The sequence below is a fragment of the Liolophura sinensis genome, chromosome 9, assembly GCF_032854445.1.
Source record: "Liolophura sinensis isolate JHLJ2023 chromosome 9, CUHK_Ljap_v2, whole genome shotgun sequence".
Taxonomy (NCBI): domain Eukaryota; kingdom Metazoa; phylum Mollusca; class Polyplacophora; order Chitonida; family Chitonidae; genus Liolophura; species Liolophura sinensis.
The window spans coordinates 27948072-27964343 of record NC_088303.1 but is presented as its reverse complement, the minus strand read 5'-3'; the positions used below and the strand labels follow the sequence as shown (position 1 = coordinate 27964343).

The window sequence follows — 16272 nt, the reverse complement described above, 5'->3', positions numbered from 1 at the left end:
AAGAAGCCATGTTCCTGTTTTCCTTTATATATCAGTGGCGTTTAAGATATTTTGTCACAGGACATATAAATTATTAAGTTCACAAAAATGAATGTCAGAAGTCTTACCATCTTTCCTGAGTGAGCTTCCAACTTCAGGTAAAGCCACGTACACAATCTCTCCCAGTTTATCCTGACAACATACACACAAACAACAGATAATGAGAAATTTACACACAAACCACAGATAATGAGAAATTTACACAGACCACAGATGATGAGAAATATACACACAAACAACAGATAATGAAAAATTTACACACAAACAACAGATAATGAGAAATTTACACACAAACCACAGATAATGAGAAATTTACCAACAAACCACAGATGATGAGAAATATACACACAAACAACAGGTAAGGAGAAATATACACGCAAACAACAGATAATGAGAAATTTACACACAAACCACAGATAATGAGAAATATACACACAAACCACAGATGATGAGAAATATACACACAAACAACAGATAATTAGAAATATACACACAACAGATAATAAGAAATATACACACAAACAACAGATAATGAGAAATATACACACAAACAACAGATAATGAGAAATATACACACAAACAACAGATAATGAGAAATTTACACACAAACAACAGATAATGAGAAATTTACACACAAACCACAGATAATGAGAAATATACACACAAACCACAGATGATGAGAAATATACACACAAACAACAGGTAATGAGAAATATACAAACAAACCACAGATGATGAGAAATAGACACAAACAGATAATGAGAAATATACACACAAACAACAGATAATGAGAAATATACACACAAACAACAGATAATGAGAAATTTACACACAAACAACAGATAATGAGAAATTTACACACAAACCACAGATAAAGAGAAATTTACACACAAACCACAGATGATGAGAAATATACACACAAACAACAGGTAATGAGAAATATACACACAAACAACAGATAATGAGAAATTTACACACAAACCACAGATAATGAGAAATATACACACAAACCACAGATGATGAGAAATATACACACAAACAGATAATGAGAAATATACACACAACAGATAATAAGAAATATACACACAAACAACAGATAACGAGAAATATACACACAACAGATGATGAGAAATTCACAGAGCTGTCACACAGCATTGTTCATTCTGTACACTGCATTTATCTGACTGATGCTTAATGTGGCAATCAAAGTTAATGTCTGGATGCAAATCACCTACCTTTTACAAGTAAGTGATGAAAAAAATAGCATGGGAATCTCAACTCTTACTCACCTCAAATCCCATAATGCACAGCATTTACACGACAACATTATGCAATCAATCTATATTTCGACAGTTATAAGAATAATGATTTAGGAAAAACAATTTAGAACTTCTGCCAGGATTTCTTCACCTGTGTGTAGTCTGTAATTCCAATTTTGTACACTTTATTTATCTGACTGATGTGTAATGCGGCAGTAAAAAATTATTTCACTTATACCACCAAAGCACTCAAGAATTATTTCACTTATACAACCAAAGCACTCAAGAATTATTTCACTTATACTACCAAAGCACTCAAGAATTATTTCACTTATACAACCAAAATAAAGTTTATGGAGAAAACCTGAGTGCCTGGAAGAAACCACCAACTTTTTGCAAGTAAGTGAATGCTGAAACTGAGAAAGGCAATGCACTCTCTAGTGAACTTCATGCATTAAAGAAAACCTAAAAATTTCTACAAGTCTTGTCAACTGCTTATTTCAACCTATGCCTCCAGAACAAAAATAGCACAGGAATCTCATTCTAGCCCATCTCACATCCAATAATGGACATTATTCCCATTACAACATTATGCAATCAGTCTATCTTTGGACAGTTATAAGAACAATGAGTCAGGAAAACCAATTTAGAGTTTCAGCAAGGATTTCTTCACCTGTGCGTAGTCTGTAATTCCGACTGTCCCAATGTTACCTGACATCTGCACCCATTCGTGTTTGTCTGTATACCTACGACCTGTGAACACACAACCACACTTGCTCTGGGAACATAGAAATATCCGTCAGGTGTTCAACATAAACAGTATGAGTGGCAGGTAGAGATAACAATCTGACCACTGACTCCAATAACGGTCACAATTTAAAACACAGCTGGTAGAACGTACAAGAAGCTTATCACACTTGGAAAGTCCAAGGATAAGGAAGCAAGGAAATCAAAGTCAGGAGTAAAAACCCAATGACTCACTAATTTATTTTACGGACCAGTCTCCAGGTTCAAAAAGCGATCTAAAACTTAAGTCCAAATTTCAAACATTAAATGTTCCTTTCCATTACTTTAGCAGAATTGTTTTGTACAATTACTTACCCTAAATTAAAGTTGTGAAACAATAGTTTGACCTTGTGGCATAAAAACTAATCATCTTAAAACGATTTGAAATTATAACTTTAGTTTAAGATTACTTTTTGAACCTGGGGCCAGATCATGTGTTTAACATTCACATGTACAGGATTTGTAAGATTTTTTAAAGTTATACCATGGCAATTTTTACACATTTATATTGCTAAATTTGTAATATGTATTTAATATAAGAGCATGTCAAGTGTTAAATGGTGTAGTCACAGCAGGTACATAAAGGTGAAATACAATGAGCATGGTAGGTGTTTGAAGGTCAAGAGCACAGCAGATGTACAAATTTGGAAAACAATTCACATGGTAAGTGTTTGACAGCCAAGAGCCTAGCAGGTGTTACAAGGTGTAGTCACAGCAGGTGTATAAAGGTGGAGTACAATGAACATGGTAGGTGTTTGAAGGTCAAGAGCACAGCAGATGTACAAATCTGGAAACAATTAATATTGTAGGTGTTTGTAGGCTAAGGGCATAGCAGATGTCACAAGGTGTAGTCACAGCAGGTGTATAAAGGTGAAATACAATGAGCATGGTAGGTGTTTGAAGGTCAAGAGCACAGCAGATGTACAAAGGTGGAAAACAATTCACATGGTAAGTGTTTGACAGCCAAGGGCCTAGCAGGTGTTACAAGGTGTAGTCTCAGCAGGTGTATAAAGGTGGAGTACAATGAACATGGTAGGTGTTTGAAGGGTGAGAGAACAGCAGGTGTATAAATGTGGGATGCAATGAATATTGTAGGCGTCTGAATTTCGAACGCACAGCAGGTGTGTAAATGTGAATACAATTAACATGGTAGGGGTGTGAAGGCCAAAAGCACAGCCATTGTTAATGGGTGTAATCACAGCAGGTGTGTACCAGGTGGAATACAATTAACATGGTAGGGGTGTGAAGGCCAAAAGCATAGCCGGTGTTAACGGGTGTAATCACAGCAGGTGTATACCAGGTGGATTACAATTAACATGGTAGGGGTGTGAAGGCCAAAAGCATAGCCGGTGTTAGTAGGTGTAATCACAATGAACATAATGGGTGTTTGAAGGCAGAGAGCATAGCAGATGTGTAAATGTGGAATACAATTAATATAGTAAGTGTTTCAAAGCCGAAAGCCTAGCAGGTGTTACAAGGTGTAGTCACAGCAGGTGTATAAAGGAGGTTTGAAAATCGAGAACATAGCAAGTGTTGTAAGGGGTAGTCACATCAGGTGAATAAAGCGGGGAAACAACTGGTTCAGTGTTTTAAAGAGGAAAGCAGTGTTTAAGTGACAGGAGCGCTGAGAGGGAACATTTGATTGTGGTTTTATGCAGACTTACAAGATAAGTTTGGTCAGTTCACTACACATTTATGGTGCTAACACAATGGAATGCTACGCCAATTACACCAGACAGGACACTCCTTCCAGTCACAGTATAATGACACAAGCTCTACAAGTACTTGGCTCATCCCTTTATGCTAAGTACCAAAGAGTGAATGCACAGAGAGGTTAGCTTTAGGTCATAACAGGTGTGAGGTAAAGTAGCATGGAAGGTGTTTGATAGGTTAGGAGTCATAATGGGGGTGATGTGAAAAGTCATTGCAGGTGTGATGTCAAAGTCACAGCAAGTGTGACAAGGTGAAAAGCCATATTGGCTGTGATAAGGTGAAAAGAAGAGACAGGTGTCACCAGGTGAAAAATCACAGCAGGTGTGATAAGGTGAAGAGTCACAGAAGGTATGATTAGGTGAAACTTAATGCCCAGTGTGATGAGATGAAGTCAAGGCTGGACAGAGAAGGTGAAAAGTCACAGCAGGTGTGATAAGGTGAAGAGTAACAGGAGGTGTGATATGACAAAAAGCCAACACAGGTAAGAGAGAAAACAGCACCGTAGTCATAGGAGGTTTCAGAAGATGGACATATAAGACAGAAGTGGGAAGGTAGAATTTCATGAAGAGGTGACCTGTATACTCCAGCATATGAGGCTAAAACATATACTTTCTTTAACCCAAAGATTATGCTATCACTAAATCAGGAAAAGTTATTTTGTACATTTGAAACTGTGCCACTTATATGTTTCAACATCTCAATGTCTTTTTATGGTAATGAGCCAGGAAAGGAATGCAACACTTTGCATACTGCTCTCTGGTAATTGAAATTTGAGTTCATAAATTTGATTTGCAACATATTTTCATCTTTTTCACATGTTCATTCTATATAGGACCCACTTATCTTAAACACAGTTCATTATATGTTAAAAAATTACATTTTGAACTTCACATTTAAACTATCTTACTTTAAGTATTAAGAGTCGATCAGAGTGTATATACATTAATTTAAATGTGGTAACACACCTGTTGCACGTACACTATACGCACATATATATATGTCATAAGGAATTCTAATAAATAACTAAACATAGTCATCAATTTGATTGCATTTATTTAATGAACTGTAACTCTGACAAACAATTAATCTATGGAGATAATGTATGTAACCGAGATATGGTGAATTAAGGTGACCTCTAGCCTAGTTAATTTAGCTTCACCACATATTCAACATTGGTTATATGAGCCTTTACTTACCACATGTAGCTTGAACTAGAAGACAGTCACACATTAATACTAAATAGGCCAAGCAAGTCGCGTTACGAGCTATAAATAAAATATTGCACAGGAAACTCTCATCCCTTAGGAGAACCTAAATGCAGCTATGATCTTTTAATAATTACATAGATTTACCTATTAGGTAACTAAAAGTTTTCAGTAGATGTAACAAAAAACCTGCGACCAGTACCTAAACACAAAGACTGCATCATACACACCATTATACAATCTCTGTGACACGCTGATTTTGCGTATGGTTTGAGCAGTATGTGCTGGGCTGTAAATACGTCGTTGGAATTGTCCTGCGCACGAAACCAACCTTCTCAACGCCAGTGTCGTCGCCATGTTTCTGTAGAAGGAACACCACGTTGCGCCCTCCCATACAACCCCAGCGAACTAGACGAGCCCATTTTCACACAGTGGAATTAACTATCACAGTGAAATGTAAATTATCTTGTTTGTATCCGCTGGTACACATAGCAAGTTCACTTCATCTGCATAAATCCATAAAAAATCTCACACGAAATTGATTTTAGTCATGTTAGTCACATCAATTGTATAAGTATGTCCCTATACATACTTTTACTTATGTTCCAATCCCTATACCCCCTGCGTGTAATGAGACTGATCCCAATCCTCTTTTGGAAATTCCCGGGATTCCCCGTTCACAGACATCGACAATTCGGGCTTGAGTTGCAGTCCTGGTTGTTCCATCGATAATAAATAACTATAAAATTGGGGAAGAATGAGATATTTAAGATAAAATGATACATTTTTATGAAGGCAAATTATTAACACAATAATTTCTCCATATGTTCAGGGATACAATATGATCATATTGATATGGGCTTCTGATATTACGTAATAAATAATATATGTATAACTCAAGTCAAACTGCAATCCAGTTTTACAGCAGAACACAGAAGGAAATGGATAAGAACACTACAATGTTATTCCATTGTAGCTTAATTAATTCCTTCTGGGGTTAATTCCAGATTCTAAAAATTGCAATTTCCCATGTACAACGGCTTATCATTGTTAACACCATCGGGATATCATAGGATTTTCTCAGAGTTTTGTCTTAATTTTACTTGACGGCAGAGATTTTGTCTGAGGTGTGAAGAGGACAAAACTGTGAGGCTCAGGTCATCTTTTCTATTAGTCACCATGTAAGAGCGCGCCATCACATCGAAAGTGAAAATTGACCAAAAAATTCCACGAAGCCAAGGGAGGTGACTCTCGTACTACCGTGCCAGGAAGTGACATTCTGACTGGCGAAACTGTTCATCGACGCTTGCGGAAAAAACTAAACAGTTAGCACATCGGTAAGTTTTTCTAGTTGGCAGTTATCGAGACTAACACCACGTTAAAGAAAAACCATTCTTTGATAATATGTCAAACTTTCTCGGTCGCAGTTTTTTGTAAAACTTTAGGTATAATTTGACCATTGATGATTCATATGAAATACAACAACAACATGTAAATATCTTCCCCCTTTATTTTTAGATCGTAACATTTACTTGTTAGACGGACATTGGTAGATCGTGAATATCAGATAGGAAATTAAGGCATGGAAGTTTAACTTGTTGAATTGAAACATGAATTAATCCCATTTTTCTGTAAAATACGGTTATCAGGTAAATGTCAGTGTCAGTAAATAATCGATAGTAAGGTCTACTTATAATACTAATATCATATATTGTAATTGCTTACAATGTTGGTAGAGTGGTTATAATAATTAACTTTGATTCAGCGAAACCATTTTTAATTGTAAGTTCCATGCTGTCATATTTCATAAATATATATATATATATATATATATATATATATATATATAATTTTTTTTTTCTTCAGACAATCTTTTCCTATTGTGTAAAATCTTTTGTAATTAAGATAGGGCCTACAGGTTATCCTTTACATTTTTCCTGGACTTACTAACCCCAAGAAGGCACGGTAAACCTAAATATGATAGTCGCTTTTAATTTTCTGATTTCCATTTAACTCAAAATATATTGTTGAAGACCACTACATTGTATATATATAGGGCCATTGAGAGATATGAGTTCTCGAGAGTTCTTCGTTACCATGGCAGTATTTATCGCTTTGAAAATTTGCACACCCATAAACTCTGGTAGGCTGTTCTGACAGTAAACTACATGTACTACTAACTGATCCCTACCTGGAATTGACAGCTACCTGTCACTTCTTGGAGTGTGGACAGTTGCTCATTTGTACAGGACTCTCCTTAAATAGAGCCCTGGATAGCTGTCTAACTATTCGACATAGACAATTTCACTGACCTTTACAACTGGTACCTGTCTTTATCTTTGGTAAATTTGTATTCCAGGTATTAGAACTTTTAAATCGCAAAAGTCAAACCAATGTCTGCCATGTTTTGAATTGAAACTGGCTGTTTTGTGCAATTGAAATCATGCTGGTTGTTTGAAATGTATTTCAAACATAACTTTTTGTCGATAATTTTTTTTGTTGTGGCCTTTTTTTTCTCTCTTCAAATATGAAGGTACTCTAGAATTTAGATTTAGTTATCAGTAGTTTACCTTTCAGAATTTTAAGATTCTCAATGACTGGATTATTGCTAAAGGTGAGTTTATCATGCAAGTTTTGACATCTTTTAAACATGGATAACTTGTGGATTCATTGTATAGAAAGTCTAATTATGCGAAAGACAGACAGAGACTATACATACTGATATATACATACTAATATCAGGGACTTAATGTATTAATCATCTATGTGTGTGTGTGTATATGCACTAGTTCTTGTGTCCATTCTGTTCATGTATTAGGTTAAAAATTCTTGATTTAATGGCATTAAATAACAGTCGAGTAAATAAATATTTTTTGTCATACAAATGACTGATATTTGTGCATTTGCTTTCACAAATGTCATAGGGATGTAATACCACACACAACCTGTCATATGACCCTGAGCCAATTCCTGCGACTAGAACTCCTCACAATCAAATTATGGAGGCCGAGTTGAGAAAGAGCCGTGTACAGCTCCAAGAGGACATCTGGCAAAACAGGGATACAAGGTCCTCGGCCGTTCAGCTGATGGACACAGGATGCTCCGCAGAACGGCGTTACGATATTTTGAAATTCATTCAGCTGCTGAAAGAAAATAGTCAGGTACCAATACAAGTTCAACAGTGCTGTACATGTGCTCGTCACTGTTTAAGTCTGGTGTGTTTGAGATGCCCTTGTATTGATTCTGATGAAAGTAAAATAGCAGAAGAGAGCTGGAGGAAAGGAGTGATAAATGTGTAAATGAGGTACTTAGAATTTTGCTACAAATGGTTAGGCTTATTTAGATTTGACCTTGCCATGTTGGCCTAAATCTTACCTTTATGATATGCATTGTACATCAGTTTTAAATGTCTTGGATTTCTGATGATGGCGCAGTCAGAATTTTCCCTGTGTGTGCACTTGGGAATAAGTCATTACATACTATATGTGGAAAAGTCAGTTATCACACAAGTATCATAATGTGATTGTCTTTCAAGGGCTTGGACACACAAAATGCAGGTTAAAACCTGGCTTTGGACAGGGAATTTATGGATTTCCCTGCTCTCACTGCAAGTGTGGCTTTGGTGGCAACACATGTAATTGATGAAGTTCTTGTCACTGTTGGTTCTGTCTCACTTTCGTACAGATTACTTGTCTGTGTGCATATTTATGTCACAAGTCTGAAAGTTTGTCAATAAGGTCGCCTAAGGTCGGTGGTTTATCCCTTGCACTCCTGTTTCCTCCACCCATAGTCTGACTGACATCTCGTGCTAAGTAACATTGAAATAAATAAATAAATAAATAAATAAGTAAATTAGTACTGCTGAGAAAACCTGTCCTACTAGCTCCTAAATGTGCTGCTCTTTCAGTCTCTGGTACAACTTCAGAAACTTCCTGTAGCATTCACAGTCTTAGAGAAGTATGCTCGTCACTTACTGAGGCCTCCCAAAGATCGTTCAGCTCAGTGGAAACTAATCAAATACCAGAATCCAATCTTTGCCAACAAAGTGGATGTTATTAAGGTTTGTACATGTATTTATTAGATCTTCCTTCTTTTATTTATTCATTTATTTACATGTAATTCAGTTTCATTATGTAAACTTGTTTATATGACTGTGTTTGTATGTTGTTGTACATTTTTTATATCTGAAAAAGAATGGGACTAAAAACTTTTATCACACTAATTACTTATAAAATTGTGTTCCTGTATATTGCTCTTTTACATTTGCATCTTTGATGCTAATTTATGAGTAGCTGGATGACTTATTATTAACCTGAAGTTTTGCCCATGAATGAGTGAATGAATGTGGCTTAACGCGACATCAGCAATATTTCAGCCATATCATGACGAGCCCATGATGAGCATATTCTGCCTGATTCTGAGAGCTCTGTTGATCTTAGGGAGGTGTTTTGAGATTTGTTTAGAAGTTATGATGCTATCCTACTGGTATCCCGTTGAAAAAATTTAAGTTTCATCACTAAAATTAATGTTTTATGACATTTCTTTGCTTCTGAAAAAGCACATTTTGGATCCAAATTTTAGGTTTATCAGTTAAATAATTTTAATGTACTTCAAGGTGTAAATCCATAAACCGTTCGTGAGAAGGTCTGTCAGCAACCTGTGGAGGGTCTTGGTTTCCCCCGGGCTCTCCCCAATTTCTTCCCACTTCAATGCAGGCTGCCGTTGTATCAGTGAAATATTCTTGAGTACCTTGTAAACTACCAATCAAAATAAATAAATGAAAATAAGTAAATCCATAAAATGTGGCAAGCAGGTGGAAAAAGGATGATTTTCAGAAAATATACAAGTCATGCATGCACCTTTCTTAGTTTTGTTGCATATTTTTTATATGTATAGAGTTGTATAATGAGGAGATGGCAAATATTTTAACCCCTTGAGGTGGCTCTAGTGTGAAGCAGGCTCTCAAGCCATTGCTATGTCAGAATTTTATTGTAGCGCATTGCTCATTACAATGTTACAATAACAGTACATCAGTTCCAACTGTAACAGTTACATCGTTATGTCTTTGGTGTGATGTCATGTTGATATACTGGAATTGGAACATTTGACATCAAGAAAATGGTGCCAGAGTCGTGCTGCCGGGCATTTGCCGAGTACCGTTTGTGTACAGTGCACTGTTGTCGTTACAGGGAGGCAGATACGTCATGCACCAGATGGGTTACACTTTGGACCTGGGGGACGGGTTGTCATTCCCTGACGGTGTAGAGCCAAATCCTAACCAACTGGTCAGTCTGGTGGCGGATATCATACTGGCCAGAGAGGAGCTGGAGACCTACTGCAGAGGAGAACACCCACATCCCACACAATTAGATCCTTTCATCTCAACCGCAAGGCATGTAATCTATGCATATGCCCATATTCAGTGAAAAATATTCCTCGTTTTTGGTATTATAAAGAAGGGAAAAAAATCTGTGATCAATTTAAATTGGCCATTTAGTATTCTGCACTGTCTTGGAATTAAAGAAGGAGACATTTTTTAGGACCTTGAATCTCATCTCTCCCTCATTATAAGTACAACACACTTCATTACAAACATGTACTTCAATATAACAAGGTCACAAATGTGTCCCCCCCTCCCCCTCCCCACCCAATATTTCACCAAGTTTTATACATCATTATAGTCAAAAGGACGGTCCAGGGCTGTTGTTTTTGCAAAGTGTGAGTAGTTTTATGTACACATGACCTTTTCCGTGACAATGTTGCCCCATGTACTTGTAATGATTAGGGTGGGTATGTATCCATGTAAAACTGCATTAGATAAATTTGATGTGATGACCTCCTGTCTAGCTCATACTGGCTCCTCTCCATTCATACGTGAGAAGGTCTGCCAGCAACCTGAAGATTGTCGTGGGTTTCCCCCAGGCTTTGCCCAGTTTCCTACCACCATAATACTGGCTGCTGTTGTGTAAGTGAAAAGACCTATCAAATAAATAAATAAATAATTCCCTCTTTGAGATTAAAAATATTACATTTTGGTGAAGATGTGAAACAAGCCTTGACTTTGTATTTATTTATTTGATTGGTGTTTTACACCGTACTCAAGAATATTTCACTTATACGACGGCGGCCAGCATTATAGTGGGTGGAAACCGAGCAGAGCGCGGGGAGAACCCATGACAATCTGCCGGTTGCTGGCAGACCTTCCCAGATACGGCCAAAGAGGAAGCCAGCATGAGCTGGGCTTGAACTCAAAGGGACTGCATTGGTGAGACACTCCTGGGTCATTACGCTGCGCTAGTGCGCTAACCAACTGAGACATGGAGGCCCCCCCTTGACTTTGTAATAAAGAACTGTACTCAGACCTGAACACTAGCGTTGTGAATGAGACCCTTCAGCTGATAAAGAGAGTAATTAAACTATTAGCGCAAACAGACAATTTGGGGGCAAAATACTTTGCAGAACAAGTTATGCAAATATGTCTCAGGTGTCAAATTCAGCTGTTGAGGACCTGTTAAGCAGGTAAATAGCAATACTGGTCAAAGGTAACACACATGTAAAACATGTAAACAGTCCACATAAACCAGAATTTCCATTAACACCTCTGAGAAAATATGCTTTGGACCTGTCTACTTTAACTGAAAACTTGGAGTAGTGATTGGCTTTCCACTGGAAATAACAAGCTTGGTTTTACAGTTAGGTTTTAAGGGATGAATGCATTTTTGTAAGAATAAAGCGATATACATTTATATACAGGTATATACAGGTTGAATTGTTTGTTAGTAAATGTTGGTAAATGTTGGTTGTAGGCATGAGCTGAATGGTACCTATGTTACCAGTAATCTACCTGATGTTTTACCAACGCCATTACCAAAAATGGTAAGTCAGTAACTCGACTTGCATAGAAATGAACTAATATAGTATTGTACTTCGGAGATTATTTGCCTCATTCTATAAACATTTTGTCTCAGAGGTTGTTTTACTAAATTGATAATTTGCTCCACCTCAAAAGGTATTTGAATCATGCAGTAAATTGCTTCACTTCAATAGTTATTTGACTTGTATAATAAATTGATCTTCCAAAGATGTTATATGACTCAAATGATAAATTGATCTTCCAAAGATGTTATATGACTCAAATGATAAATTGATCTCCTAAACATGTTTTTTGACTTAATTGATAAATTACACTACCTTGAAGATTGTTTGCCTCTTTTCAAACAACTTTTGTATGTCAGAGATTATTAGCTTGATTTACTGAACTTTTTGAGTACCTTACTCCTCCACATTTGTAGTTTTTAACAGTCACTTTTTAAAACCAGCATTTTCTTTTTAGGCACGATTATTTAAGAAAAAAAAAGTGAAAACATGCATGTTGGAAATATGAACATAAATGGGTAAACCATAGGTAAATGTCAGTAAACCTTGGTGGAAAAACCTTTGGTTACCACTTACCAGGACAAAATGAGTATAATTGTAATGAATTTATAATACTGTCATTTGTATCATTTCCGTCTAAATATTTAATTAAACTATAATACATAGTTCTATTTCCTGCTCACTGAATTGACAGGGTGCAGATTTCAACTTCCTGGTAAAACATAAACGTGTGATGTACAGTTAAAATGTACATTTGTTTACATTAGTATTATTTTCATCTACAAACTTGAAAGTATTAGTAGCCAATACTATATTAAAGGGTTGATCAACTGAACTTTTCCCAGCAAAGCAACATTATAGATGGTCGTCATTTAGGAATAGATAGTGGAATGAAGCTGTTGTCAGGAGGGGGCAGGTATTTCTTGAGATGCAGGGATTTGCACCAGGCTTTCGTCTGGTTCCCGCAACCCTTAAACCCTTAAACCCTTAGTGAAATATAATTGAGAACCGCTACATCACAAAAAGAGTACAGACCACTTAGTTTAGAATGTCTGTCTCGAAGCCTAGAAACCCAGGATCAAACCCGGGTCAGGTCAGACCAAACACCAAAATGGTATTTGTTGCTGTCTCGCTTGGCACTCAGCACATAGGGGTTAGAATAAGGAAACAGGACTGGTTGTGCCAGTGTCAGTAAAATGTGACTGGACGGGCTGTCATGAGAAGACATGGTATATGAACATGTTCTCACACCTACTAAATCCTTGTGACCGCTTCGTTGGCCTCATGGTTAGGACGTCCATCTTGAAAACGGAGACCTCGGGATCAAACCCGGTCCAGGTCATACCAAAAACTTTAAAAAATAGTACCTGCTTCTGCCTAGCTTGGCGCTGAGCACTGAGAGGTTAGAGAAAGGAAACATGAGATGTCATGTCTGGTGTCTTTGGCATGATACTTCAGTGACAGCACCACTTTGGCAGCATGGACATTTTTCACACACCTAATGATTTCTTCTCGTCATTTGACTGGAAAATTGTTAGATTGTGTAGGAATACAGGTGTAGCCAGTGAATATGGGAGGTGTAAGTACTGAAGATTTCTTTATTTATTTATTTATTTGATTTGTGTTTTTTCGCCATACTCAAGTATACTTTCACTTATACAATGGTGGCCAGCATTATGGTGGGAAGAAACCAGGCCGAACCTAGTCAAATCCCCGACCATCCTCAGGTTGCTGGCAGACCTTCCCACAGGATTGTAGTAAGTGTAAGCTGTAGGGGATCTTTATCTTTCATAAAAATACATTTTTTTTTTGAAGACAGTGAAAAGCAGTGAAGTGTTAGAATTGTAAGAATGGCTTTATTGACCATACTACAGGCATTTAGGAATTCTGACATCTGACACATAGAAAAAAAATGTGATGTCAGAGTTCAGTATTAGAATGACCTAAAAAAGCCAAGCCTAGAATTAAAATAGTTGAAGGCCTTTAATATTCTTCCAATCACCCTAAAAAGACAGATGAACCTATTTTTACATATAAATTTTAGTTGTCTGTCTAATGAACCTCACCACACTTTTTAGCTTTGTTGTTTTACTTAAATATTTTTCATTGTTTGGCCATTAACTCAAGTATGTGTAGAGAATCAAAGAAGCTAAACCTTCACACCTACATGTAACAAACTCAGCTTAATATTTTGAGGTGATGTGTTTTATCTGTCAAGTTTTCATTTATGTATGGAAATGAAATAAATGTTTATTTATTTTTTGATTCAAATGGGTCTGTATTATTCACAGGAAAAGGTGTTGAAAACAGCCCCACCTATTCCATCCCGAACGCTGAAACCTCCTTACAGTCCTACTGCAGGTTGGCAGAATCTAGGTAATGTATATATCATGTTGCCTGTCACTGTGGCCTGATAAAGTCAAGAGAACACCTAGTAATCAAATATGTAAAGGATGTTTATTTATTTTTAGCCAGAGAAAGTCTTGAATTTCTGCACGTTGTAATTGTCTCACCATAATCATGATGTAACTTTAGTATGATGTATTTCTGTTATACATGAGAGCCTGTCTTGGATGTGCCATCCTGGCCTCCAGCAGCAGCTGAATTTCTGATTTCTAGGAATAAGCAGTCGGTAGTGCTTGTATGACCATGTATGTGGGTTTACCACTGCTCCAGTTTTGTGTGCACATTTGACCTGTATCGCACATTTCATTCCATGAATACGTCTTTTCTTTTTCTTCGTGTGTATTTTCTTGACCTGTACCACACGTCTTGTCTGTTTATATTTCATTCCCTACATACCTTTTTTCTTTTTGTTTGTGTGTATTCTCTTGACATGTATCACACATCTCTTCTGTGTATTTCATTCCATGAATACGTCTTTTCTTTTTCTTCGTTTGTATTTTCTTGACCTGTATCACACGTCTTGTCTGTTTATATTTCATTCCATACGTACCTCTTTTCTTTTTGTTTGTGTGTATTCTCTTGACCTGTATCACACATCTCTTCTGTTTGTATTTCATTCCATAAGTACTTCTTTTCTTTTTGTTTGTGTGTATTCTCTTGACCTGTATCACACATCTCTTCTGTTTGTATTTCATTCCATAAGTACTTCTTTTCTTTTTGTTTGTGTGTATTCTCTTGACCTGGATCACACATCTCTTCTGTTTGTATTTCATTCCATAAGTACTTCTTTTCTTTTTGTTTGTGTGTATTCTCTTGACCTGTATCACACATCTGTTCCCATTATGTTTCATTCCATAGTACATAAACCTGTATTCTTTTCGTTTTTGTGTATGCTCTTGACTTATAATCACAAGTACAGGACATAAGCTGTAATCATTCATTCATCTATCGTTTTGTGTGTGTATTCTAATGTCTTGCATCCCACAGCTTTTTTGATGAAATTTCATTCCATAGTACAACCATTCCCTTTTCGTGTGTATTCTGGTGACTTGTATAATGTGATACTTGTGTCATAGATCTGTTCTCTGTGTGATACTTGCATCACAGGTCTGTTCTGTGTGTGATACTTGTATCACAGGTCTGTTCTGTGTGTGATACTTGTATCACAGGTCTGTTCTGTGTGTTACTTGTATTACAGATGTGTTCTGTGTGTGGTGCTTGTATCGCAGACCTGTTTTGTGTGTGTTACTGGTATCACAGGCCTGTTCTGTGTGTGATACTTGTAATACAGGTTGTTCTGTATGTGACACTTGTATCACAGGTCTGTTCTGTGTGTGATACTTGTATCACACATCTGTTCTGTGTGTGTGGTATTTATCACACGTCTGCTCTGTGTGTGTTACTTGCATCACACATCAGTTACTTGTACCACACATGTGTTACTTGTATCACATGTATGTTGTGTGTGTGTTACAGTCATCAGCACCTGTGACATTTGTGGTGAGAACTCCCCTGAGATGATCTGCACTATTTGTGACTCCAAGCAGCTGTGTGTGTCCTGTGATGAGAAGTGGCATCGACACCCTAAGAGGCAGTCTCACAAACGAAACCGCCTAAATGAACCTGAAGTATCCCAGTCCTCACCTGCTGTAGATGTCCGTTCAAATAAGCACAGGTAAGGGCTGAACAGGAAAACCAGAGAATTGCTATTCTCTTCTAGTACCAAGTACCCTAATTTCTCAACTTTTTCTCGTGTAAAAGGCCAACTTTGAATTCAACTTTATATACACCTATTCATTTCAGTTTTTGAGGCAGAACTACCTTACTCTAATTTACCACCTTATGAGCTACACAAAAGTGTAGTTTCACCAGTCTACAATAATATTACCCTCGAAATACCCCAACGTAAACACATGTGAAAGTGCATGAAGGTTGAGGAGATGTTGAGGGCATTTAGTTCTGATGACAAGCCTTTGGCCAATGAGGTC

At 36.9% G+C, this 16272-nt stretch overlaps 2 protein-coding genes across 2 annotated transcripts in view; one reads left to right on the top strand and one right to left on the bottom strand.

Annotated features, from left to right (window-relative positions):
- The window catches only part of LOC135475854 (glycine cleavage system H protein-like), a 9366-nt gene extending 4006 nt beyond the window's left edge, over positions 1–5360 (bottom strand). The window contains 3 exon segments of the mRNA XM_064755799.1: positions 108–171; positions 1972–2051; positions 5233–5360. Coding sequence (XP_064611869.1) covers positions 108–171; positions 1972–2051; positions 5233–5359 — 271 coding nt within the window. The 5' untranslated portion in view covers position 5360.
- A 2121-nt stretch (positions 5361–7481) lies between these two features.
- The window catches only part of LOC135475759 (E3 ubiquitin-protein ligase lubel-like), a 33777-nt gene continuing 24986 nt past the window's right edge, over positions 7482–16272 (top strand). Inside the window, exons 1-7 of the mRNA XM_064755697.1 lie at positions 7482–7616; positions 7927–8163; positions 8910–9062; positions 10192–10394; positions 11809–11878; positions 14170–14254; positions 15761–15959. Of these exons, the coding sequence (XP_064611767.1) occupies positions 7596–7616; positions 7927–8163; positions 8910–9062; positions 10192–10394; positions 11809–11878; positions 14170–14254; positions 15761–15959 (968 nt within the window). The 5' untranslated portion in view covers positions 7482–7595. The remainder of the gene's footprint in view (positions 7617–7926; positions 8164–8909; positions 9063–10191; positions 10395–11808; positions 11879–14169; positions 14255–15760; positions 15960–16272) is intronic.